This window comes from Cetorhinus maximus, chromosome 3 (genome assembly GCF_964194155.1).
Source record: "Cetorhinus maximus chromosome 3, sCetMax3.hap1.1, whole genome shotgun sequence".
NCBI classification, from domain to species: Eukaryota; Metazoa; Chordata; class Chondrichthyes; order Lamniformes; family Cetorhinidae; genus Cetorhinus; species Cetorhinus maximus.
Window position 1 is genome coordinate 162468307 of NC_135881.1, and position 27078 is coordinate 162495384.

The following is a 27078-nucleotide window of genomic DNA, read 5'->3' on the forward strand; positions in this document are numbered from 1 at the left end:
GTGTAGAGTCAAGACAGGAGAGCAAAATAGTAATATGAGAAATGAGGGTCAGAGAACGGCAGGAAGGGATAGAGAGAAAAAACATAAGAATGACAGAGAGAAAAAACATAAGAATACATCAACAGTCAAGACTAGATGTTACAAAGGTAACAAAAGGACAAAACTGAAGGCTCTCTATCTGAATGTATGTAGCATTCGTAACAAAGTAAATGAATTGATGGCCCACATTGAAGAAAATAAATATGATCTGATAGCAATTACAGAGATGTGGCTGCAGGACGACAAAAATTAGGTCCTAAATAGTGAAGAGTATATGACATTCAAGAAGAATCGGAAGCTAGGTAAAGGGGGAGGGGTAGCACTGTTAATCAAAGAGGGCATTGGTGCAATAGTTAGGAATGACCTTGGTTCAGGAGATCAGGATGTAGAATCGGTTTGGGTGGAGATGAGGAATAGTAGGGGAAAAAAGTCATTAGTGGGAGTGGTCTACAGGCTCCCTAACAGTAACCACAGTGTAGGACAAAGTATTCAAGAGAAAATATTGTCTGCTTATGATAAAGGGACGGCAATAATCATCGGTGATTTTAATCTACACACAAACTGAAAAAATCAGATTGGCAGTAGTAGCCTGGATGAGGAGTTCTTAGAATGCTTTTGAGATAGTTTCTTAGAGCAGCATGTTCTGGAATCAACCAGGGAGCAGGTTATATTAGATTTGGTATTGTGTAACGTGACAGGATCAATTAATGACCTCAGAGTAAAGGCACCCCTAGGTAGCAGCGACCACAATATGATTGAATTTTACATCCAGTTTGAAAGGGAGAAGAGTGGGTCTCAGGCTAGCATCTTAAACTTAAATAAGGGCAACTATGTGGGGATGAAAGCTGAGCTAGCTGAAGTGAACTGGGAAGCCTCAATAGAGAAACAGTGGCAGACTTTTAAGGGGATATTTCAGAGTATTCAGAATAAGTACATTCCTACTATAAAGAAAAATTCTAAGGGGTGGACCCACCATCCAGGTTAACTAGAGATGGTACGGAAAGCATCAAACTTAAGGAAAAAGCATACAACTCCGCAAAGATGAGTGGCAGGACAGATGATTGGACAGAATATAAAGAATGGCAAAGAATGACTAAAAGGTTAATCAGGAGAAAGAAGTTAGAGTATGAGAGGAAGCTAGCTAGAAATGTAAAAACGGATAGCAAGAGTTTCTACAGGTACTTGAAAAGGAAAAGAGTAAGTAAAATGAGTTAAGATATAACAACTGCTGTGGATGCTGGAAATCTGAAACAAAAACAGAAAATGCTGGAAAAGCTCAGCAGGTCTAGCAGCATCTGTGGAGGGAAAGACAGAGTTAACGTTTCGAGTCCCTATGACTCTTCTTCAGAGCTGAAGAGAAGTGGAAATGTGATGAAATTTATACTTTTTAAGGGGGGTGGGGCAGGTCGAGCTGGATAGAAGGCCAGTGATAGCTGGGGACAAAGGAGGGATTGACAAAGATGCCCTTTAGTTCATGACATCTTTGTCAACCCTTCCTTTGTCCCCACCTATTGATGGCCTTTCATCCAGCTCCACTTGCCCCACCCCCCCTTAAAAAGTATAAACTTCACCACATTTCCACTTCTCTTCAGCTCTGAAGAAGAGTCATAGGGACTCGAAACGTTAACTCTGTCTTTCTCTCCACAGATACTGCTAGACCTGCTGAGTTTTTCCAGCATTTTTTGTTTTTGTTTAAGTAAAGTGAGTGTTGGTCCTCTCGAGAGTGACAATGGGGAGTTAATAGTAGGTGATAAGGAAATGGTGGAAGAAATGAACAAATATTTTGCTTCTGTGTTCACTATAGAGGATACAAAAAATATTCCAGTAATAGCTGCAAATCAGGAGGTGAACGGGAGAAAGGAAATTGGTGAAATTGAAATCATTAGGGAAATGGTACTGAGCAAATTAATGGAGCTGTGGGCTGGCAAGTCTCCGGGTCCCGATGGACTACATCCTAGGGTCTTAAAAGAGGTGGCTAATGAGGTAGTCGATGCACTGGTGTTAATTTTCCAAAATTCGTTAGATTCTGGAAAGGTTCCATCAGATTGGAAAGTAGCAAATATAACCGCTCTATTCAAGAAGGGAGGGAGACAGAAAATAGGAAATTATAGGCCAGTTAACTTGATGTCTGTCATGGGGAAGTTATTAGAATCGATTATTAAGCAGGTTATAGCTGGACACTTAGAAGAGCTGAAGGCAATAGGGAAGAGTCAGTGTGGTTTTGTGAAAGGAAATCATGTTTAACCAATTTATTGGAGTTTTATGAAGGAGTAACATGCGCAGTGGATAAAGGGGAGCCTGTAGACGTACTGTACTTGGATTTCCAGAAGGCATTTGATAAGGTGCCCCATCAAAGATTATTACGGAAAATAAAAGCCGATGGTGTATTGGGTAACATATTAGCATGAATAGAAGATTAGCTGGCAGCAGAAAGCAGAGAGTATGCATAAATGGGTCTTTCTCTAATTGGCAGGATGTGACAAAAGGCGTCCCACAGGGGTCTGTACTGGGGCCTCAACTTTTTACGATTTACATCAATGACTTAGATGAGGGGGGTGAAGGCATGGTAGCTAAATTTGCAGATGACATAAAGATAGATAGGAAAGTATGTTTTGAAGAGGACATGAGGTTGCAAATGGATATAGATAGGTTCAGTGAGTGGGCAAAGATCTGGCAAATGGAGTTTAATGTGGGAAAATGTGAAGTTGTTCACTTTGGCAGGAAGAACAAAAAAGCAGAGCATTACTTAAATGGAGAATGGCTGCATAATTCTGAGGTGCAGAGGGATCTAGGTGTTCTAGTACATGAGTCACAAAAAGTTAGTATGCAGGTATAGCAAGTAATTAAGAAGGCTAATGGAATGCTATCCTTTATTACGAGAGGGATTGAACATGAAAGTAAGGATGTTTTGCTTCATTTATACAGGGCATTGGTGAGACTGCACCTCGAGTACTGTGTGCAGTTTTGGTCTCCTTATTTAAGGAAGGATGTAACTGCATTGGAGGTGCTTCAAAGGAAGTTTACTAGATGATACCTGGAAAGAGTGGGCTATCTAAGAAAGAGTTTAGAAGAGTGAGGAGTGATTTGATTGAAGTATACAAGATCCTGAACAGCCTTGACAAGGTGGACGTCAAAAGGATGTTTCCTCTTGTGGATGAGTCTGGCACTAGGGGGCACTGTTTTAAAATAAGGGGACGCCCTTTTAGGACAGAGATTAGGAGAATTTCTTTCTCTTGGAGGATTGTGCGGCTTTGGAATTCTCTGCCTCAGAAGGTGGTGGAGGCGGGGTCATTGAATATTTTTAAGGCAGAGGTAGATAGATTCTTGTTAGGCAAGGAACTGAAGATTATCAGGGTTAGATGGAAATGTGGAAATCGAAACACAAGAAGATCAGCCATGATCTTATTGAATGGTGGAGCAGACTCTAGGGGCTGAATGGTCTCCTCCTGTTCCTATTTCTTATGTTCTAATAGTAAAATACTGGCCAGGAAGTTTAACTTTTACTGAAAAGATTTATTTCCATCTGAACTGCAACTTTTTAGGTCCCATAGCTTTCCCAACTCCAACTTCTACTAATGATGTTGCCAGTGATTGTGTGATTCCCGATTCCCAACCGCATTGAGCGGTCCTGTCACTGACCTGTACTTCCTGCTAGGTAGCTCCCCACTGGTATCTCTCAATCACCCCTGTTTACCTCCATGGGGATACACTGATATAATGTTTACCTCATTAGATCATTGCGCCAACTAAAAACATCCTCCTCAGATCGTTAAGATCAGAATTCCCTGTGTAACATTTCTCAATTATATCCTGTAGAATCCAAGGGTTAGAATATTTTTCTCTGCCTTTGAAAAATCTGGATGACCCTTTGGTCAACTGACAGCTATGTGTAGAATCCCGTATAAAGCCATGAGCATAACCTTTCCCACCAGTCAATCTAGGCAAAGAATTTCAAGTTATTTCTTCTGCCAATCTTTAGTTCTTTCTAAGCCAAAATGCAATTCTGCATGAAAAGACACCAACAGTAGTATAATTCCCTGATGACAGAGTTGTCATCCAATATTTTTAGATGCTAATCCCCCATTGTAACGATAGGGAGTGTTCTGAATTAATTTCTTGTGATAACATCTAATTAGCCTGCTCTGCATAGCAGGCTTCTTCTATTATCAACAATAACCATTTTCCATTGGGTTATTCCTACCAATATTTGCATAAAGTGTGGTGCAACAGCAGACAGCAGAATACAAAGTGCCAATGTAATTGGAAAACCAATATTTTTTTGTGTTGGTGCGTTTCCCCAATTTTGATTTTCCCGAAGACAGTAAAGCAATTAAATTAATTTACCATAGACATGCTGACCCATTTTTATACTAATTCTGACTTAGCCGATTAATGATGGCATGAGCCATGGAATGCAGAGGACAGGTTAGGCAACAACAAGTGACACACATACACATGCCTGTTAAACTGAAATTAAAGTTCCTCGTTGATATATATTTTTTTAAATGACTCTGCTTGGATCTTTCTTAAACAGATTGTTTTCCAACCACCATTCACAGCCTTATGGCCTTGATGTAAATTTAAATATTAGGGTTGAATTTACAACTGCATGTTACCGCTGAGGCGCACCACCAGTAGCGTACAGTCATAACATTTGGCCATGTTGTGTCTATTATGAACTGACAGAAATTGTCATATCATTGTGAAAAGTTTGAATTCAAAAACCTGTTCTGCACTCTGTCTGTTCTTTGCCTGCAGTTATAACACTTGAGAACAGAAAATTCATAGTCAAACATGAAATGTTAGTACATACAGTTATCCTTCACAAGTTTGTGAATTCAGAAAAAATGTTATCAAATATCATTCCAGTTATACCGATGGAAGTAAAGAGAGCTGACCTCACTAATTCTTGGCTTTGCGGTCCTCATGGTGTAGCAGTTCCTTTTCAACTGACCAGCCAATAACACCCTGGTTAATGATTTGGCACTTCTGAGAAAATAGCCAACTCTTTCGCATCTCTCAGCTATTTAGACAGCTTTCCAGGTTTTAGACAGTTTTGGCCAGGTGACACAGTACCTCCAAGAGCTGTTGTCTCCTTTTCTGCCAAACAGAAAAACTGACCCCTCTCTGAGAGGAATTTGCTTTTTCTCCCCAAAAGAATTCTGTGTTCCTCTTTCCGCCTCTGTCTGCTTTCTCTTTGTGTCTGCATCTATGCACTGATTGCCTTCACCCTCCAGCTCCTCTGCTTGAAATTCTCCCTTGTGCCTGTACGTCTCCTTTGTCTGTAGCCACATGGCTCCTGGTCAAAATTTCCTTCTTGCTGGTACTGCTTGCGGGTCAGGGGTCACCAGGTTACATGGACCAAAATTTCTTATTATCCAAAAAAATTACAATCAATCAATTTACAATTGATGCAAACTTTTAAAAGTCCTTTTCAAACATTCTGAAAAACAATAACAAATTACGGATTCCACAGACATTTTAAAGAAATTACAGCTTTTCCTGTACTGTGCCCAGGTCAAAGATTGCCACATTTGGAAATAGAACATTAGGCTCACATCCTTCCATTTACTGATTGCTGTTGCCTAGTTGGCCAAAGGCCTCGAGTTCCAAGTGCTGCTCTAGGCACTGAGTACATAATTTAGGCTGGTGTTCAAGTTCAATACTAATTGGGTGCTGCATTGTCAGAGGGGCTGTTTTTCAGAAGAGATGTAAAACTGAGGATTCATCTGCCATCTCTGCTAAAAGGTAGCTTGGTGCTAGTCAATGAAACGCAGAGGAGTTCACCTTGTGCCCCGGCCAACATCTCTCCCATATTCTACTCAACCAAATAACTATTTGGCCTCTTGTGAAATTTGCTGTGCGTAAATGAATTGTCATGTTTGCCTACACAACCACAGTGAGTACATCAAAATATTAATTGGCTGTGAACTACTTTGAAACATCTGCGATTACATAGCAAGCAAGCAAGAAAGAATTCCCATGTATATGCCAATGATGATTTGCTATTAGGGGGTTTAAAAATAAGACAAAAAGCAAGTTGACTGTGAAGGAGTTTGAGCAGAATCTTTCTCTCCCCACACTGTGTAGCAGACAGGCAATGAGTTCCTTCATCTCGATGATAAATCTCTCTGACCATTGTAACTTTTACCTTGATGCGTATATTGTTCGCATCATCTTGTCAGCATACCACAACAAGATTAAAATTGGCTAAATGGTAATGTTTCCCAGGAAACCAACAAAGACATCTTTTGTCAGTGTAAAGACGGTAGGTTTTGACCCGTAAAACGCTCATGTTTGTTTATAGGGTGTAGGATGACATTTGAAACTGTTAAAAGGCATGACAGTGAGAAGGGTTTAAGGGGTCAAGCATCACTTTCAGTGACGTCAGCAGCCTGTCCTTTGCTCTCCAAGTCTTGAGGTAGCAGTTTCTCCCTTTAGACTCTGTAGTTCAGGACTCTAATTTGGCAGATCCTTTGCAGTTTTGTTTACAGAGTGAGATCTTTGTGAAATGCCAAAGCAAGATTTACTGGAGGATAAAGTAAGTGCAGCAAGTCATAAGGGCACTTGGTGACTTGTTCTGCAGTGTGAGGTGTGTATACAACAGTGAAAGCACTAAAGCTGAAAGAAATGTGACTGTGTTGTGGAATTAAAGAGGTACAACGATTGATTCCCTAAAAGAGAAGTGAAAAGGGATCCACTAAGTCTGTGAAGCTTCATAATAGACTGACACTTTTCCAAAAATAAACATGTTTCTCTGCTCCTGCCAGTTCTTGATTTGCTGAATGGTACCATGTAGTTGTAGCCAGTAATACAGCCTATTCCTCTTAATTCACAGTTGCTTAATTTGAACTGAAATTATGCCAAAAGTGCCTCCTTTTTCTGTTTTGTTCAAGTTGCTGGGTATGTTTTCTTACACAGTGGCATGCTCATACAATATTAACTTGAGAAGTATAAACTCAAAATAGACACTTTGCTTTAAAACAAAATGGAGTCAAGAGGTCAGGTGATCTTTTCTTTTCTGCCAATACATATGAAACTACAAGGTCCCTCTGAGCGAATCTTCATGTCTGGGTAAGTATTGATGATGTTATTAAAATGCAAATGACCCTTTCCGTGGTAAATGATTGCACTTCTCCAATTCATTTGAAAAACTGGTTTCACAATACTGTTTGCATGCTCTTCGACTCCAAAGGTGAAATCCAGAGAATGGGTATGAAAAGCCCCATTTTTATCACAATGGTATGTGAATAGATGCTATTCAGACTCCATTGTTTGACAATGGCCTAGCCATCAGAAACTATTTGTGAGGACAATGGTAAAAGATGCTCTGGTCAATGACAGATTCTAGGTTTCTGAAGAAGAGATTTAACAAAGCACATTTTTGGACCAGACAGAGAAGAAACATCTAGACCAGCAAAAGAACGAGACCCTGCCTAAGAAACTCCAGTAGGCAGAAATTAAGGTCGACCTTAACCTCTCTACCTGAGTAACTGGACCAGGGTTTCACTACAGGGCTTAAATATTGCACCTTAACTGGAGTGGAACAAGAGAAATTTGTTATTACAAATAATAAACAACAGTGAATTCATCTTCCTAAACCTCCAGACTCTTTCTTTTCTTCAGTGGACCAAAAAAAAGAAATACAGGTCTACATCATTCTAAGTCTATACCCCAGAGAAAAGCAAGTGTGACAAAGAACTCTTCAACTCTTAAGACCTAGATGAATGCTACTTTTATATTCACAATCTTTTCTTGAGTGTGTGTGTGTATCTCTAAGTGTGCGAGTTGGTGTGATTGCATATTTGTTCAGGTGTTGAATAATAAACGTTTATCTTTCTTTTAAAACTTACGAGAAAACCTGTCATGTGTCTGTTCCTGTCATTTACAGCACTCGGGAATTAAAACACATTTTTAGAACACAATTTCTTCGATCAGCTGAGAGGTGGCGATAAAAGGAGAGCCGTCCCTACCATCTCCCCCCTGTGTAGCAACTGCAAGCAGTTTTCATGGCATTTAGAGCTGAGATCCAACATGTCCCTGGGATGAATTAGAGTGAGATTCCTTCTTTGGGAGCGTCACTCTACCCCATTATATTGTTGAGGCGGCATTTGCACTTCAGCTGTAGTGAAGCTATTTCATACTGAAGATGTTCTTGTGGAAATGCACCTTTGTTTATTTTTAGACTTGTTAAACCTTTTGAAGGAATACAGAGCAGCCAAGTCAAATCATTGCATTTTATTAACTGTAGCATTTGGAGCAACTAAGAATATCAAATGGGGCATAGACTGCAGCTATGTTGGGCAGATTTTGCAGTCTATTTGTCTGTAATCCAAACCTTATTCTCAAAAGACAGCCAGTAAATAGATACTTCTGCTTTTCTATGAGTTAAATAATTTACAGGGAGTCTGGATTAAATGCTAAAATGCAGAAAATAGATGTCTACAGAGAAGGAAAGATCCATGTTTATCTAGCAGCTGTCAGTACCTCCGGGCATCTCAGTGCTTTAGAGTCAATTAAATTTTTTTTTGAAGTTTCATCACTGTTGTATCATAGGAGTCTGGATTAAATGCTAAAATGCAGAAAATGGATATCTACAGAGAAGGAAAGATCCATATTTATATAGCAGCTCTGAGTACCTCAGGGCATCTCAGTGTTTTAGAGTCAATTAAATATTTTTTTGAAGTTTTATTACTGTTGTAACACAGGAAACGCAGCAGCCAATGTGCACACAAGGTCTTACAAACAGAATTATGATAATTACCAAATAATATTTTCGGCTGGCAGTGGGTGAGGAATAAATATTGACCAGGATGCCAGGAAGAACTCTAGAGAGATGGGGAATAAAGCAACATAAATTTCAATTTAAGCTCCCATAATGGCTCAGCAAGTTATCCACTGGGTATAGCTGGGTTGTACATGCATGTAGGTGTTGTTTTCTCAAGGTGCTAAAAGGCAGTCAGTGCAAAGCCTGTGGAGCGCAGAACCATAGCTGCAATATTCATAGAATCCTATAGCACAGAAGGCGACCATTTGGCCTATCATGTTTGTGTTGGCTCTATCCAATAAGTCCCACACCTGCAAATTTCTTTTTAAGTATCTATTCAGTCCCCCTTTGAAAGTAAAGATTGAATCTGCTTCCATCATTCTTTCTGATCATAATAAGTTGCTGCAACATAAAACATTCTCCTCATTGTTAAAAACATTTTCTTTCATTCACGGGACCTGGGCTTCACAGGCTGGCCCAGCATTTATTGCCCATCCCTAATTGCCCTTGCGAAGGTGCTGATGAGCTTCCTTCTTGAACCACTGCAGTCCATGTGGTGTAGGTACACCCACAGTGCTGTTAGGGAGGGAGTTCGTGGATTTTGACCCAGCGACAGTGAAGGAACGGCGATATATTTCCAAGTCAGGATGGTGAGTGACTTGGAGGGGAACTTCCAGGTGGCGCTGTTCCCATCTAACTGCTGCCCTTGTCCTTCTAGATGGTAGTGGTTGTGGGTTTGGAAGGTTTTTTTGAAGGAGCCTTGGTGAATTCCTGCAGTTCTTTTCCCCTGGAACCCCCCACCTCCCTATTTCTTTTAATTGTCTTAAATCAATGTCTTCTGTTACTGACCCCCTTGCCAATGAAAGCAGTTTCTCCCTATCTACTCTATCAAATCTCTTCATAATTTTGAACATTTGTCCCCACCTCTAACTGCAGTTGGGTCTAGCAAAACAGTGCACCTGAAGGGCAGTTTTTGTTTTAAAGTGTAACAACGTCCTAAACAAATATGGGACCAAATAGGGTTTCGGTGAACTGCCTGGGCTTCAAGGGCAAGACATCAGGGTTTGGACAGCATCATGTGACTCATTGTTTGAATAGTTGTGTCTCAAACTTTTATACATTTGACAATTTTCCATGTCTTCCTTGTTCCTAACTCTAATAGCTTGTTTTTTCTTCTCTAGAATCTTATGGCCAAAGCCTTATACGACAATGCACCAGAATCTCCAGAGGAGCTATCTTTTCGCAAAGGGGATATATTGATGGTGATTGAACAGAACACTGGCGGGTTAGAAGGATGGTGGCTTTGCTCACTGCATGGACGACAGGGCATTGCGCCTGGCAACCGTCTCAAACTTCTTGTTGGGCCAATTTATGACAGCTGCCCAAATGAACCCTCTTCCTCTGTGGCAACACAGCAGTCACTTCAGCAAGGCATCTATCAAGTACCCCCAAGCCTGCAAGGCTCTTCTGGCTGTGGAAGTTCTTTTCGAGATCCTATTTACCAAGTACCCCCTTCACACCTAAGTCAGAACATATATCAGGTGCCTCCCACTGCATCAGGCCAAGCTGCACAAGGTCATGAGATCTATCAAGTGCCACCATCAATACAGAGGAACGCTTGGGGGGCTGATAGTGCCCCTCCTACAAGTAAGGTAGGTTTCTCTTACTCATTTTGAGTTTACTTCATAGTACAGGATTCTCCACTTTATGCATTCCTATGCTGTCACAAAGAAACATGAAATCTATTTCTGGTTTCTACTGCAACAATCTCGGCCAGGCTACCATATTGTTTTGCAGAGTTTTCCACCCCGTTTTGCACCAGTTTTCTCCTTCCTTTCTGCAGAAACCTTTTGGGGTGGTTTTCAACTTGCCAACAGGGTGTAAAACTGACATTGCTGTTCAGCCACCCCTTAAAGAAATTGCCCTATTTTCATTTTAAAGTTGAAAATCTACCCCATTGGGTAATAGGTAAGCCATCAGTGCAACGTGCCCCAGCATTCAGTGTCAGAAAACGATTCAACTGCAGGGAATGTTTCAGTCAAAATCAATCCTGCCCTTGCCCTATGGCATTATTGAATAGAATATGCATTTCAGCAGAGGTCCCTGGGCAATGATGATTATAGGAATCCTAGTTGTTTCCATCTCTTTAAAGCAGAGTGTCAAGGTAAAGTGCAGTATCTCTTTAGTTAAGAGCAATTCAGTGTGTCGTGAGGGATTAATCCAACAACCTCCCTGGTTCACTGGACAAGCTGCCTGAACCAATGGTGAATAATTTTGGACTTCTGACTGCAAAAAAGCAATTCCACACAAACTTACAGCCAATGAACAAGTATGTCTGTTCCTGGTCTAAACAGTGCTTTGATGATGTTGTGTTAATGATAAGCTACAGGTTTTTCTTAAAAGACGGTGCAGTTTCTGCAGAGGTTATTGCTTGATGGTGTTCACCACTAACTCACTGATGTAGTGCAGTACTAACCATGTTAATATTTAACTGACACAAAACTTTGGGGCTTTCTTTACTTATGTCCTGGAACAACAATGGATACAGTATCAAAGGCAAGCAGAGGATTAGGATTACAACAGTTGGTTTATGTGAAGAGATGCATCAGCACAGGTTAGATGGGCTGAATGACTGGTTTGTTTCTGTTCTGAGATATTCCACGATTACTTTGATGCCAGGGCAAGTGGTCAGTGCAGAATTGTACAATATAGGGAAGAAGAAACTGAGGTCTGAAGTTTATATGGCTGCTGTTGAAATGTCTGTTGCATGTTGAAAATTTCTTTAATGAAAGATATTAACTGAAAGTTGTAAACTATTTTGTTAATAATAGCAAAATACTGCAAATTTTGGAAATTTGAAATAATTTTTGTCAATAACATTGATTATATTTAAGTAGTAATGTAGATCAGAAGCAAGGCTCATCATACTTCTGTAATATATAAAAAGGTCCTATCTGCAGCACAAGCTTCCTGTAAGCATCTTGGTTCCTTCCTGTTAAGTTCAAGTGCCACATTTCAACTATCACATTTTGTTAATTGTTCAAAATAGAGCAGCAGAAATCAGGACCGAATGTTGTAGTAACTGTAGCTTTAAGGAATGTAGTGACTGTAGCTTTAAGACTTATTGTACCGTGTAGTATCACTTGTAAAGGGTTATTTTCAACCCAAACCCTCCTAAATTATGCAGAGGTTCAGATTTAATTTGAGAGTGCCGGGGTAGACCTTAGCAACGTACGTAGCAAAGTTGAGACCGCTAACTGAACATTGTGACTGTGGGGAGATCCTAACCGATATGTTAAGGGATCGTTTCGTCTGCAGCGTGCATGATGATGCCATTCAACGACTGTCATTAGCTGAAGTAAATATCGATTTTAAAAGAGCATTGGAAATAGTGCTTACGATGGGAAGCACTGACCGGGATTCGCAGCCTTACAGAGTATACAAAATGGCGCCATTTTCCAGTTGGGGAGGGAACAAACCTCCGGGCGTGGTGCGAAAACCAGGGAGTCAGCCATGAAGTAGGAGACAGTCCCTGCTACCCGAAAATTTAAAAATATGCAGGAGACAGCTCAGTAGCAAATCTGAAAATAAACTGTTACTGATGTGGAAGTAACTATATCCCTAAAACTTAGTGTTTTAAGAGGTGGAGTGCCATTGTTTCAGTATGTGACCTCTTTCATGACAATAACGTAAAGCAAGATTGAGACAAACTCCCAGGCAGCAAACTAAACTGATCGAAGTACATAATGTGGAAGAACCGGAAACCGCTAATTCCAATGTTTATTCTCTATTTAATGGGAAAGTAGGGAAAATGGAGCCAATCACTGTTACTCTGCAGGTCAATGGAAAACCTTTGATTATGGAAGTAGATACCGGTGCATCATCCACTGTAGTGGGGGAGCACACATTCAAATATTTAAACAAAGGCACTTAACAATTGAATATGAAGCAAACTTCAGCTAAATTGAAAACGTATACTGGTGAAGTCATATAAGTGAAAGGTATTACCACTGTACCTGTTTATTACAAGCACCAGACAGCACAGATCCACGTGATTGTAGTGGTATGTGAAGGACCAAGCCTTCTAGGTCATGATTGGTTAAAATAAATTAAACTAAATTAGTCTGACATTTTCCAGCAGAGAGCTGGAGGACTGCCAGAATTGCTAAAGAAATATGACGAGGTCTTTCGAGAGGAACTGGGGAAAATCAAGGGCCTGCAGGCTAAGATCTATGTTGACTCTGAAGCAACTCCTCATTTTTTTAAAGCCAGGCCTGTGCCTTATGCCCTGAGAGAGAAGGTTGATACTGAATTAAACCGTTTAGAGAAGCTGGATATTACTCAGCTGGTTCAATTTTTGGAATGGGCAGCACCCATAGTCCCTGTCTTGAAACCAGATCAGACCATCCGTATCTATAGGGATTATAAGTTAACAGTAAACAAGCTGCCAAGTTGGACAAGTACCTTATCCCCAGGATCGAGCTGGTTACCTAGTGTGATAGCTTCTGTGACCGGACCATTGTTGTAGGAGTGGAGGGCTAGATCACCCGAAAACACTTGGATCAGTTGAGAAGGGAGATACCCCAACAAACCGATGCTCCACTTGTAACCATTGTAGAGCCTGTGGCCCCCGTTGTGATTGATCAACCAAGGATAGACACACCAGATGTATCTGTCGGAGTGGATAACACTGAACTGCCTGTGCCTAAGGAGGTACCTGATGTTGCTGCTGTTCCAGGAAATGAAGATTCTGTAAGAGATTCTAAAGTTGTGGAGCTACGACATTCCACCCGGATCAGGAAACCACCTGAGAGACTGCATCTATAATTTCATAACCCATGTATATATTTGTAATGTCATGAATGTAGTTGTTCTTGTAAATACAAATTGTAAAAAAAAATTAAAGGGGAAGGAATGTAGTGACTGTAGCTTTAAGGAATGTAGTGACTGTAGCTATAAGGCTTATTATACTGTGTAGTATCACGTGACAGTGTGAATGAGTCAGCCCAAAGTATGGAAAACCTTGGGGGTTGAGTTAGTGCCTAGTTATGGTTCTTGATGGAAGTACGTAACTGCTGCTGAAGCCCTGTAAATAAAGTTCACTGATTCTTATGGGAAACCTGTCTGGAAAATCAAGTCTATAACAAATGTACAAATCATAAGTGAGAAAAGTGATTGAATATATCAGTGATCTTAACATTGCTTCGTTCATGGCATTAAACCTCATTATTATAAAACAGCGACTCTGTGAGCGACACCAAATGGGAGTTGCCGGTATCCAGTAAAGGATTTGCACAGAACAGGTGATACATGCAAATCTTCATCTCTTTATTAAACTAAATAAGATATTGGCATATATTGTGACTGTTCCTTTACTAATTCTAAAGGTGTTCGCCAGTGCCTTTAGTTGCTGTCAAACATTGTACTTTCACTAATAATAACATGCATGGTGCTTGAGTATAACCACAACAAACTTGTTATCGTTGAAGGATATTTCTATGCAAAGTGAGATTGCCTTGCATCAGAATGGAGTCTTATTAGATATGACTATGAACAAAGAGAATTACTGGTAACATTGTAATGGCATTCACACTGATGTTTATGATGAATGTTGGATATGGAACTTGAAATGTGATGTGACCGATCAGGGCATTGTAGAGATCCCCACAGAAAGTAATTTGGTAAAAATCCCATTAGCAGCAGTTCTCCATCTGATAAGCTGTGGGACATTATTGAATTATCCACATGCAAACCAATGTCAGCTTTAACCTTGAAAGGGAGATGGAAACAGCAGAACCTTGAATAATGGGACTTTCTGAAGTCCATATGAACAGTTCTCAGTTTAAGACCATAAAACGTACGAGCAGAAGTGGGCCATTCGGCCCATCGAGTCTGCTCCACCATTCAATGAGATCATGGCTGATCTGAGAATCCTCAACTCCACTTTCCTGTCTTTTTCCATAACCCTTGATTTCCTTACTGATTAAAAATCTGTATCTCAGCTTTGAATTTACTTAACGACCCAGCCTCTACAGCCCTCTGCGGTAAAGAATTCCACAAATTGACTACGCTCAGAGAGAAGAAATACCCCTTCATTTCTATTTTAAATGGGTGACCCCTTACTCTGAGATTATACCCTCTGGTCCTAGACTCTCCCACAAGGGGAAACAACCTCTCAGCATCTACCCTGTCAAGCCCCCTAAGAATCTTATATGTTTCAATAAGGTCACCTCTCCTTCTAAACTCCAATGAGTACAGGCCCGACCTACTCGACCTCTCCTCATAAGAAAATCCTTCCATACCTGGAATAAACCTAGTGAACCTTCTCTGGACTGCCTCCAATTCCAGTATACCTTTCCTTAGATAAGAGGGCCAAAATTGTTTTCTAGGTGTGGTCTAACTAGTGCCTTGTATAGTTTTAGCAAGACTTTCCTATTTTTATTCTCCATTCCCTTTGAAAGAAAGGCTAACATTCCACTTGCCTTCCCTATTACCTGCTGAACTTGTATGTTAGCCTTTTGGGATCCATGCACAAGGACCCCCAAATCCCTCTGTGCTGCAGCTTTATGCAGCCTTTTCAACATTTCATGTGGAAAATTATACACCCAACAATATAGGCCTGTCTCAGTATTACACTGAAGTGTCAGCCAGATTATGTACTCAAATGTTCTGACGGTTTGAAGACACGACTTTCAGATACAAAGGTGCTATCACTGAGCCAAGCTGTTACTTAGGATGAGGGACTCCTCTCACATCAGTCTGACTTCAAACCCGAGGCTCAGTGAACAGACGGTGTGCTAATTGGGCCACCCAGTCAGTTTTACTCTTAATAATTCTGTTTACTGTAACATTTTTCTATTTTTAGTATTTCACTGAAGTGCTGCTGAATCACGTTAAAATCTTTATTTACAGTGGAATGTTTGTGCAGTTTAGAGTACAATACTGTAAGCAGCTTCACAGCTGCTATTTCTCTAGAGCAGCCTGGCTCACTTTAGGCAAATTATGAAATGTTGGGTAACTAAAAGCAGCAGAGTTTGGGTGTGGAGGATAGAGACAGAATGTTTAATTTTACAGACAACAACATGTCGGATTGCAGCATCTGTGATTTCAGTCACATAAGGCAGAAAAAATTTGACCAATTTGATGTAGAGATGAAAAAATATAACCTTAGCTACTTATTAAAGTAGTGGTGTGATTTGTATTGAAGCTGAGCAGACAGCAAGAGGACTGATCAGGAAATGCTTGGCTGGAAAGTAGCAGTTTCCATTTTCATTGCAGTTTATATTGGCAGAAAGGTCAGACATTTCCCTTTCAGGGCCTACCTCTACTTCTCAATTTATCCCCTGGAGTCCGTGCTAATAAATAGTATAAGCTCCTGCTAAAGCTCAGCTAGACGGCCCAATGCCTTCCAGTTGTTAAGCAGGTACAGGAGGCTGAATTTCATATCCAGTCAAACCTTGGTGCTTTCCTGCAGTTCGGGACTGCAGTAGTAAATGTAATTTTAACTGGCACATTTCTGTTCTGGCCAGAATTGTTCCTCCAACAGGCGGGCTCAGCGGGAGTGGGTGGGAGCAGTCGGGAAGCTGACCACCACCCGCGATCCACTCCGCGATTTCACACGGGTGGGCCGATTAAGGCCCGCCCTGCATGGATTGTGAGCGGCAGCACTACCTGTGAAGGTGGGGGGAGTTGGGAGAGGGGGCCTGGTGCTCAGTTTGCACATGCACGCAAAAGAGCGCTTCAATCTCCCTGAGGTACGGAGCTGCCTCAGGGAGATTGTAGTGCTTTTTTTAAAAAATTAATAAAGACAATAAAAATTTAATAAAACATATCCCTTTATGTGACTGTGTCACATGAGATGGGACATGTTTTTAATCTCAAAAGTTTTTATTTAATATGTATTTGCTTTAGGAAACCTTATCGCGCTCGTGGATGAGGTTTCCTAAAAAATGTAAAGGCCACTTGGCCTTTTTGCCAGCCCGCCAATTGTTGGGTTGTACAGGCAGTGTAAGTTTCAAGTTAATTACCTTGTTAATGGCCTTAACAGGACTTTCAATTATCGGTGGGCGTGCAGCCGACTCTGGCGTACACCCGCCAAATGAACTATAGTGCGAGTGCGCTATATTACGCTCAGGCATGTCGGGCCCGCACCCACGTGCCGAATGTAAAATTCTGGCCTTTATGTACTTTATTTTTGTCCCCCTTATCTCTTTACCATTTGTTTTGAAATACAAATGGACTGCAATTGAATGAAATCTTTTTTTCATCAAAATAGCTTCTGCTGACACAGTGAAGTTAGTTGTCCAGTTGCACACTCCCAACGCAGAGCCTCATCCACTGAGGCCTCATGGTGGGAAACCTCACGCACATAGACTACAATCAATGGAAAATTGTGACTGCATGCGTGCAATTTGCTGTCCTCTCCCAATTGGCAAGGTTCTATGCAATCAGGAAGCTTGTTTCAATTTCACAGTCATAGGTTTAGTCGGAGGAAAATCTGGGAAAAATATTAAACCAATAACTCCCATTCATAGTCTCAGTCATGACTCTGCGGCTAGCACTCTCACCGCTTAAGTCTAGGAACTTGTGCCCAAAATCTAGCTGACACTCCAGCGTAGTACTGTGAGAGAATAAGGTGCTGTCATTCAGGTGAGATGATAAACCGAGGCCCTGTCTGTTCTCTCAGGGGTCATAAAAAATTCCATGGCACTATTTCAAAGATGACCCAGTATCCTGACCAACACAATTCCTCAAACAAGATCTGAAAATGCACAATCTCTGATATTTTCTCATTGCTGTTTGTGGGACATAGGTGTGCGTAAATTGGCTGCTGTGTTCCTACATTACAAGCAGACAGTGGTGTACTAACCCCAGTTATGTGAAAGGCCATAGGTCCACTGTGCTGTGCTGACCCCAGGCTGCAGGCGAAAGGAAATAAAATTCAATTTTTTCTGGCGAGATGCTGGAGCGAGGTAAGAAACTGAAAAGAAATTTTCTGATGTTGTCATTGATTCTCATTTATATCAAACTCCTTGAATTCCTCTCAAAGAATTGAACCTGGGGATCCCCCATGAAATCGGCCTCAAAACCAGATTAGTACTTCATTTAGCATTTTCTAGTGAAGCGTTTTGACGTTCTGAGGTTGTGAAAGCCACCATATAAATGCAAGTTTTCTTTTTTTTATTAATTGTTGCTAAGGAACAAGTGAAACCTGGTGTAGAGTCCAAACCACAGTTTTGGAAAAGAGATGTGAATACCACCATCAGGTAACTTCTTCCCACTCAGTTTCCAACCAAATTTGTATCGGACAAAGACTAAGGCACCCCTGCATGAAAGGGAAGTGCAATAAGTTACAGAACCCTTGTTTTGGTAGCAAATGTTTTTTATTGATTCATTAGATGTGGCTTTCACTGGCAAGGCTGATGTTTATTGCCCATCTCTACGTTTGAGAAGCTGGTAGTGTGCCACTGCCTTGAACCTGCAGTCCTTGTGGTGTAGGTAGACCCACAGTGCTTTTGGGAGGGAGTTCCAGGATTTGAGACAGTGATAGTGAAGAAGCAGTGATTTATTTTCAAATTAGTATATTGTTTGACACTAACAGGGGTACTTGCAGGTGGTGCTGTTCCATTGCACCTACTGCTCATGTCTTTCTATGTCCTTAATAGCCAACCAGTGGAGGCAGTGACAGATGCCCCTCTCAACACTGGAGAATTGAGTTGGTACTTTTATACACAATAAAACTTCACAGCTTTGGAAAATGTTTTCTCTTCCTCAAACTCCAATGCATGTAAGAATGATTTATGATGTTGACTGCCGCACCTCAACAATTTGAAACAACATCACCAATTTTAATAAACACCATGAGTACCCCTCCTCCTTAAATACTTTTGTAAATCAACAACTTCAGAGCATTATATATGTAACCATCAGAAATGGTGTTAATGCCTCAATAACTTAAACTCCTTTTATTTTTCCTTAAACTTGAGTATTTCCTTTCACTTTCTTTGCATTACTCTAGAAGAGGAATAAGTTGTATATCTATTATATTCCAACTCAGTAAAATGATTACTTGCAACCTGCTAAACAAAATATTCATTCAAATATTCTGTTTTTATTCATTGGGTCTATACTACAGCTACAGTTTATTTTTCTGGATGCTCTTAGGATTTACAATCTGAACACGAACCTGTTCAAGCTAATTTGTACTTAATTGCTACAATTGCTTATTTTCTGGGCTGTACAAAATGTTCCCAAAACACAGATCTATACTATCTTCTAATTTTCTTCCCGTTTCTTCTACTGCTTTACATAGTCCTCTGGGTTGTTCCCACAAGAAAGACCATGAGCCAGATTTTCCGCTTAAAGAGTTGGGAACCACGAGTTGGGCCATTTCCTGCAATTGCATTCCTGACTTCTAAAAGCCTGGGAGCTCCCGCAAGATTTTAGTATCCAGGAATTGAGGTTGAAGAATGTTGCCCCCAGAAACAGGCCCGGGGTGGTAACGTAGGATGGCGAGGCTGGCTGCTTAGACGGCCCACCTCGGTTCACTGGGACATCGTCCCAGTCCTGCACATAGTTATTATGCCCCTCTTGCCTTCGCCACGCACCCCCTCATATCCCCGTGCTCCCTCATATACCGCCATACCCCTATGCCCCTTCCATATCACTTCCATTATCCCTATGCCTACCATGCATCCTCCATATTCATTCTTCCAGTATCCACTATGTATAAAACCAATGAGCCATATAATAAGTGTAAGTCATTAAAATGCTCATGAAAATGACAAAGTGAGCAAATGGGCTTTGAAAATCTCTTTTGAAAAATCAGCTCCTCCAGCAACCTCAAAAATGTTAATCAAACACAACCATTCATAGTATCAATGAAAAATCTTTAGTTGTCTTAACATCTCCTAATCTTATCCAAGTAAACAAAGAGGCATTGAAAAATCACTTCAAAGAAAGAAAACATATTATAACCTCCTAAAAGTATCAGTCAAATAAAACTAGCACTCCCGCCAGAGCTGTATAAGCATTGCCTACAAGGCTGAATTCATTATTGGATCTTGGAGCTCAGGCAAGCATTCATAATGAGGTCAGATGGAAAATCAATACCTAGCCATTTGTTCAGCCTGCTTCTGTTGATGGAGTTACTAGATGGCCTCGTTATGAATGCTTGGCTGAGTTCCAAGGCTGACTAATGCATTCAGCCTTGTAAGCAATGTTTGTAGGATGAGTAGGTATGGAGGATGCAGGTGGCATTGAAGGGGCATGCGGTAATGGAAGCTTTATGAAAGATGTATGGGGTGGAAGGGGCATGGCTGTATTGAAGGGATATGCGGTGTCATGGAGGGGGCATTGTGGATGTGAGGGGTTATGAGGAATCTGAGGGGGCATTGGCAAGCCTTTTTAAGCTTACCCGTCAAAAGGCTTCCAACTCCACAGCAGGCTTCCCCCAAAGTTCACAAACTTATTTATCTATGGAGTTCCTACAGCCTTCAGCAACCCACTCTCCTCCAGGAAAATATCATGGGAAGAGAAACTTGAATTTCCAGCAGGGATTTAAATTGTGAACCCAATGTAACTTTGATTGTGTATCAGGCCGCAACTTTTCCTGACCCAGGGAAAATAGCAGACGGCAGGTATGGCCTGGTAACTTTAAAATTGCAGCCCTGCGTGCCTCATGGTGGGACCTTGCCTCAAGAGGGGAAAATCTAGACCCTGTGTTTTTTTTTGTGGGAATGTCCATCACACACCTCCTTACTAGGAGGACTGATTAGATATAATGGGGAGAGGAGTAAACATTCCACACTCCTATCTGATGCGAGTACCCCACATAATGTTAATTCATTGTTCAGATGCTACAACTCTAGGGTGAAATTGGTCCACTTCAAAAGCAAAAACTGGGTGATCACGGATTGGCAGCCCCTTATAGACTGCACAGGTTTTTAACAATGCATTGCCTTTGAAAATATTGCCAAGATTTCAAGCCAAGAAAAAGTCGAATCTCCAAAAAGAATTTGAGCAGTTGTTCTGTGACCTTCAGTGAAAAGTAGAGCAGACACGATGAAAAACACAGATTCGCTAAGAGCTCATTCCATGCCACTGGCAAACGCCAATTTGATTTCCTGGTCACCCGGGTAACCTGTACTATGCATTACATAAAATTATTATGGACAGCAGGTTTTGGTGACATTCGGGTTGTTGGAGCTAAGAAGTGTTTCTAATTGCTGCAATCAATGACATGTTTCTTTCCATTCACTTTATACAAAAATATATATGGTTTATCGTGTTTGTAACCAAGCTACAACTTCAGAGCCTCTTGCAACTCTTATCGCTGATGTTTACAGCACATTATTTAAAGTAGAGCCAGAGATGCAATGATCTGTAACTTACTCATGTTGTGTAAGGAGTGGTGCACTATAGAAAGAAAGAACACGTATTCATATCACACCTTTCGTTGCTTAGCTTGCATGCAGCAAGGTTCCATTAGCAGCAATGAGTTAAATTTCCAGATGTTTTAGTGGTGTTGGATGAGGCATAAATGTTGCCAAGACAACTTTCCTGCTGCTCTTTGAACAGTGTTATGGGATCTTTTACATCCACCTAAAAGAGCAGATGGGGCCTTATTTATTGTCTCATCAGAAAGTATAAGTTCCCACATTACTGCACTGAGATGTCAGCGTAGATTATGTGCTCAAGCCCCTGAAGACGGGCTTGAGCCGATACTTTTCTTGACTTATTGCGCCACTACCTAGCCAAGGCTGACTCTTAACAGTTGTGTGTGTACCCTTAAACAATGGCCAGAGGCCTACATGGATGCACCCTCTGTAGACTCAAAGGTGAAAACACCATAGTACCAGGACACTTCATTCGGACCAAAAGCAATAATCATGTTTATTTACAAGGTTTATAAAAATAATATTGAAAGAATTGTGCAACAATGTTTGATTTATGTAATACTTTAAATCATGCTGAAAATCATTTAAAAATTCCAAGCTCTCTGTGAACTTATCAGAATCTTTTAATGAAGATTTTGATGGACGGAATGTGGATAACTTTAGCTTCAGGGATTTGCTCCCACAATGTGGAAATTGGGAGGTCAACACAGAATTTGTTACCACTTAGAGAAGGAACAGCTAGTCAGGTGGTTGGGCTGTGACAACAACTGTTGTATATCCCACAGGCATCTGCATGTTTTGCATGCATCGGATATTTCCGAGATGAGGGAATTTATGATGCTTCTAACTTATTAGTAATGTGAAGGAGAATTCAGCACTCCTGGTGGGAAACCATTGAAGGAAGCATACATCCCTGTACTGCAGCATTGATTTTCTGAGCTATATTCTGTTCCAAGTATAGCTCCCTATTGGGAGTGCACATGGTTATTAAGCCCCTTTTTGCCCTTACCTTACGCTAACACTTACGGCCTGTAATTAACATACCCTCTAATATTTTTTTTTGGAGCGTGCAGGTGATTTATATAAATGCACAGCCCCTTTTAAAAAAAAAATTCTGCGTGGCTGTGCATGTGCAGTAACAACGCTGGCTTGAGTGCGGCCTGCACATATTCTTTCAGGAAAGCAGCTGGCCCAGCTAGCTTCCTATGAAAACGCAGATATTCATAATCCATATTTCAGTTGTGTCTCTGACTAACAAAGAAAACCTCTCTTGGTAAGGAAAAGCTGCCTAAAGTCCATTTTAAATTTACGGCGTCACTGAAGTTTCACCTGGGACAGATGTAAGAGAGAAATTATGGAACAAAATCAATTTCAAAGAAACTGGTTGTCCAGCCAGATTTATGTCAGGTTATCAACCTCTTCATTTATTTACTAGTACCTGTTAGTTCAGCTTTCAAATAAAAACTGATGGGAGTTTTCAAATTTGAAATGTGGATCGAGGATTTCAAACAGTACAATTACCATGACAAATTAATGACTACAGACTTCATAATGACAAGGCACAAATCCCACACAATGTCTGGAGGCAGGAAAGAATGGCCAGACTTCTAGAAAAAACACAGGGAGTGTATAATTATTCCAGTCATTAATCGAAGGGTTGTTGCTAAACTATGCACTACTCAACAAGTTGGGACATTCCAGGAAAAGTGAATTTTGTGCCCTGGTGCACTGTACACTAATCCAATCTTAATCTGGACTTTGTTCTTGTTAACAAGCTGTTCAAAGTTGATTGTTAATGGAATGCAGTAAAAACATGATTAAATAGTGGTATACTAACACATATTAACAGTCACTGCATTCTGAGAGTGATTTGAGTTCGTCATGTGAAGAAGTTTCTGATATACTGATGTGATAAGGTGCAATATAAATGTAAGCATTGATTCATGTTATAGACTTGAGATGATTGTCAGGGATCATTGACATAATATTTGTGCATAATCTTAAATTGTGTAGAAATGTGCAGATGTAACTTTTTGTTTCCTGTCGCGGACTTAAACCCCTAGAATATTTGTGGTTATGATTTTGGTTTTGACTTCCTGTTTATAACAAATTACCAGAATTCAAGGGCGGTGCCAGAATAAGACAAAATTTGCAGATGTGAAAAGTGAGCTGAAAAATGACTGCATACAGCAGTTGTGTTTTGTAGAAATGTCGAAAACTAAGTTCAAGAAATGAATCTCTCACATACATGAAATGATCCAAGCTGCCCAAAAATCTGTTGTTTACCAGACATAGTTTAATTAGCAAACCTCCTCATTTCTTCTGTTGTTCTCATTACTTCGTAGCCTTCAAATCGCTAAGTGCCTCCCACAGAGATCTTTCTGTACGTCCTTACCTTCATTCTGACGAGATAGCCACAGCCAACAGAACGAAGTGTACAGCTAACAACTACACCAAACAACAAAAATTTGTGATTACAAAAAACTGTGGGTGAAATCTTGTACCTTCCCCTGTGGTGCGTTTGGTGGCTAGGGTTCGTGGGGGTGTGGTGGGGTTGCATTTAATCATGCTGGCAAGTGGGGACCCTGTTACCTTTTGACCTCCACCCCAATTAATGCCCACTTAGCCTCATCCCGCTGCCACTGGCATTAACTATCCTGTATTTATGCCTCCTAGTTTTTTTTCTCCATCCCCACCTCCCCGCAAGTGGTAACATCATCTGTATACCCACTCTGTCAAACCCCTTCATAATTTTAAAGGCCTCTATCATTCACCCCTCAGCCTTTCTCTTTTCTAGAGATAAGAGCCTCAACCTGTTCAGCTTTTCCCCAGTAGCTGTAATCTCTCAGTTCTGGTATCTTCCTTGTAAATCCTTTTTGTAAACCTCCAGTGCATCTATATTCTTTCTTCTTTGAACGGTGCCATTTAAATCCACCCGAACAGACAAAGAAGGAGCACAACTGTAGATGCTGGAAAACAAAAATGAAACCTAAAGCTCAGGCGCAGACTGCACATCTGAAGCATTACCTAGCCTCTTCTCTACACACATGCTGACTGCAGTATTGAGTGTTTTCAGCATTTTCTGTTTTTTGTTTCATTCAAACAAGGCCTTGGTTCAATAAAGGACAACATTTCCAGCGATTCACTGCTCCCTCAGTACAGCACTGAAGTCTCAGCCTAGGTTATCCTGCTCTTGTAATAATCCAGAACCAGTAAATACTTGCTTAATGTTCATTTGCTCCCAGATTTTAGGTGTGGAGAAGCACAAACCAAACTATGCATCTTCTTCAGTTTGATCAAACTGAGCAAACTTGAAATAAAAACAGAAAATGCTAGAAACACTTAGCAGATCTGGCAGCATCTGTGCAATGAGAGACAAGAGTGTATTAACCTTTCAGTTTGATGACCCTTCAGTAGAACTAACGCTCCAACAAAGGCATCTGAAGTGGGTTGGTGGGTTGGGGGGAGGGGGATTCTAAGCGTGGGCATATCCCATGGCTGGGTCTTGAAGTAAGATCTGTTCCACTAACATCATGGCGCTGAAGAGAACAGACACTGGAAGACCCCCGCAAGTGTATCCCCTTGTCTTGGTGGATAGGTTGAGAGCGGGTAAAAACAAAGTTGTGCATTTTCCTACCACAATTTCTGGCAGCCCACTAGTGTCCAGGGTTTGGCCCTTGTACCAGGTCTCTTTAGATGTCTTTGTTGGGGCATCCATTGTTCACAACTACCTGAAAATGGGGAGGAGGATGGGACTGCCTCTGCACGCCTCATTATGTTTAGCATGGGCATAGACCCAATTACATCCGCTAGAAAACCTCTGGAATTTTCAAAGTCAGGGCGTTGGGTGCCGAGTCCTGACAACAGGTTTCTGTCCTATTTCTGTCTATCCCTGTGCCTGGGAAATACCCATTCTTCAAGCACAGGGAAGTGGGAAATCTATCTTTGTATAGTTTTTAGCTTTTTTTTTAAAGAAAGTACATTTAGCCTGGAGAAAGTCTGTAGCCAAAGAGACATTACCAAAAATTCATTGACGTCCTTTAGCAGCTGTCTTTAAAATGCATTGCCCCTGGTTGAAGTTAGAACAAACAAGTGGAGTCTTGTGAATCAATTGCTGCAGGCTGCACATTGATATTCCTGTTTTACCACAGCCACGCTTTTGGCACGGGTTTCAGCAGAATCTGTCCCTGGCAGCTATGTCACAACAAGTTTATGTTTTCAAGATCTCTACACCTCAGCCATGGATGAGGCTGTTTAAATCTAACATCTGGTGTGGCATAGCGTGGGTGGATTAAAACAGTACTGGCTTTCAACACACTCCTTCCGGGTTACGAAATACATGAGCTCAGGCTGGTCCACGTAGGTGGTGCTTACATCAACAATGTTCTTGCCATCCTCTCAGTCTCTACTCAAAGTTCCCCGGGTCTGTCCCAGTTCTTCCTACACGTTATGGCAAACCAAAAGCTAGATATGCATGAAGGAGAAGGGAATAGAGGGTTACAGTGATAGATTTAGGTGAGAAAAGACGGGAGGAGGCTCGATTGGAGCATAAACACCAGCATGGACTTGTTGGGCTGAATGGCCTGTGTCTGTGCCATACATCCTGTGTAATCTGATGTAGAACACAATGGTCAGAGTTCTGTTTTAGCCTTTTTTTAAAACCTTTTTTTACTAACGACCACTCTCAAACACATCAGGAATTTAGTCTGCAATGTTTGTTTGATGAGGGGAGGTCGACAAAGATCTTGCTTTTTGTTGTAACCCGATTTTTGTCTATGATTAAGATGGGCTCTGCAACACTGGTGGCCATAAAACTTCAGCATCCGTCTGATGTTTAGGTATTTGTGGAGAATGCCATCATGAGAAAAATTGGACAGTCAGCAGATTGAATGTTGGGGTAACTTGTTATCTGTCATGCGCAGGAAGCTCTGGGTCCACAGTGCTGATTCCTCGACTGAGAGTAGAAACATGCCAGTCAGGGTTCGCATGTTGTATTACAAGCTCTGACCAGTGAGAACCAATTTACCAATCTCGTCCACCAGGACCACTTTTTTGTTTAAAGGGCCTGACCATTTTATCAGTGCCCAAAACACGTGTGCAGTTTGGGCACAGATATCTGTCTTGCTAAACTAGTTATTGTCTCACCCGTTTTAGACCCACAGAATGGGCATGATGCTGGTAAGTTTAGATGCCTCAATTCCTGGTGTGGAACTCAAATCTACAACCTTCTGACCCAGATGAGATTGTTACCAACCAAGTCAAACTACCATACCAGTAATTCTGAATGTGTGCAATGATTTTTCATTAGTGTTTTTCAAATGACTTTTTAATTCACCATAAAGTTGGCAATTGGTGACAGGAGGAGGCACGGTATAAATGGCTGTAGGATTGGCTCAGCAGTAGAATGGATGGGAATGCAGAGTTTGGGTCTTTTTTGACAGGTTGAAAGTTGGAGTTGCTGAGGATACAAGATAACAAAGGAAAACTTCTGTCCCGCAATTGTCTTTTAAAGGTCTGAAGTACACTCAGTGCTGAAACAGCTGGATATTTGGTGAACTGCTTGGCAATAGGGTCTGGGATTCCCATTTTATCTCTTTTTTCCCTCTGAGAAGCACCTGCTTCTGTCTTTAATTGGTGTAACCATAAGCTGGGGTGAAAGGTCAATAGATCTGTGGTGATCTGATTCTTGTTTATGGCCCTTGTCCCCGTATCCTTTAGAAGTGCACAGAGAATCGAGGAGCGGAGAAAACTGATTTGTTTCGACAACCCATTTTGATTCTATTCTCATATTTTCTTTCCCTTTCCCACGTTTGGTTGTTGGGCTTTCAAATGCCAGGTGGTTTAACACACTCGCCACGCAATGTCGAGTTTTTC

At 41.1% G+C, this 27078-nt stretch overlaps 1 protein-coding gene across 1 annotated transcript in view; it reads left to right on the forward strand.

Moving 5' to 3' along the window:
* The window catches only part of nedd9 (neural precursor cell expressed, developmentally down-regulated 9), an 83232-nt gene that overhangs the window by 34575 nt on the left and 21579 nt on the right, over positions 1-27078 (forward strand). The window contains exon 2 of the mRNA XM_078539176.1: positions 9988-10458. Within this exon, the coding sequence (XP_078395302.1) occupies positions 9988-10458 (471 nt within the window). The remainder of the gene's footprint in view (positions 1-9987; positions 10459-27078) is intronic.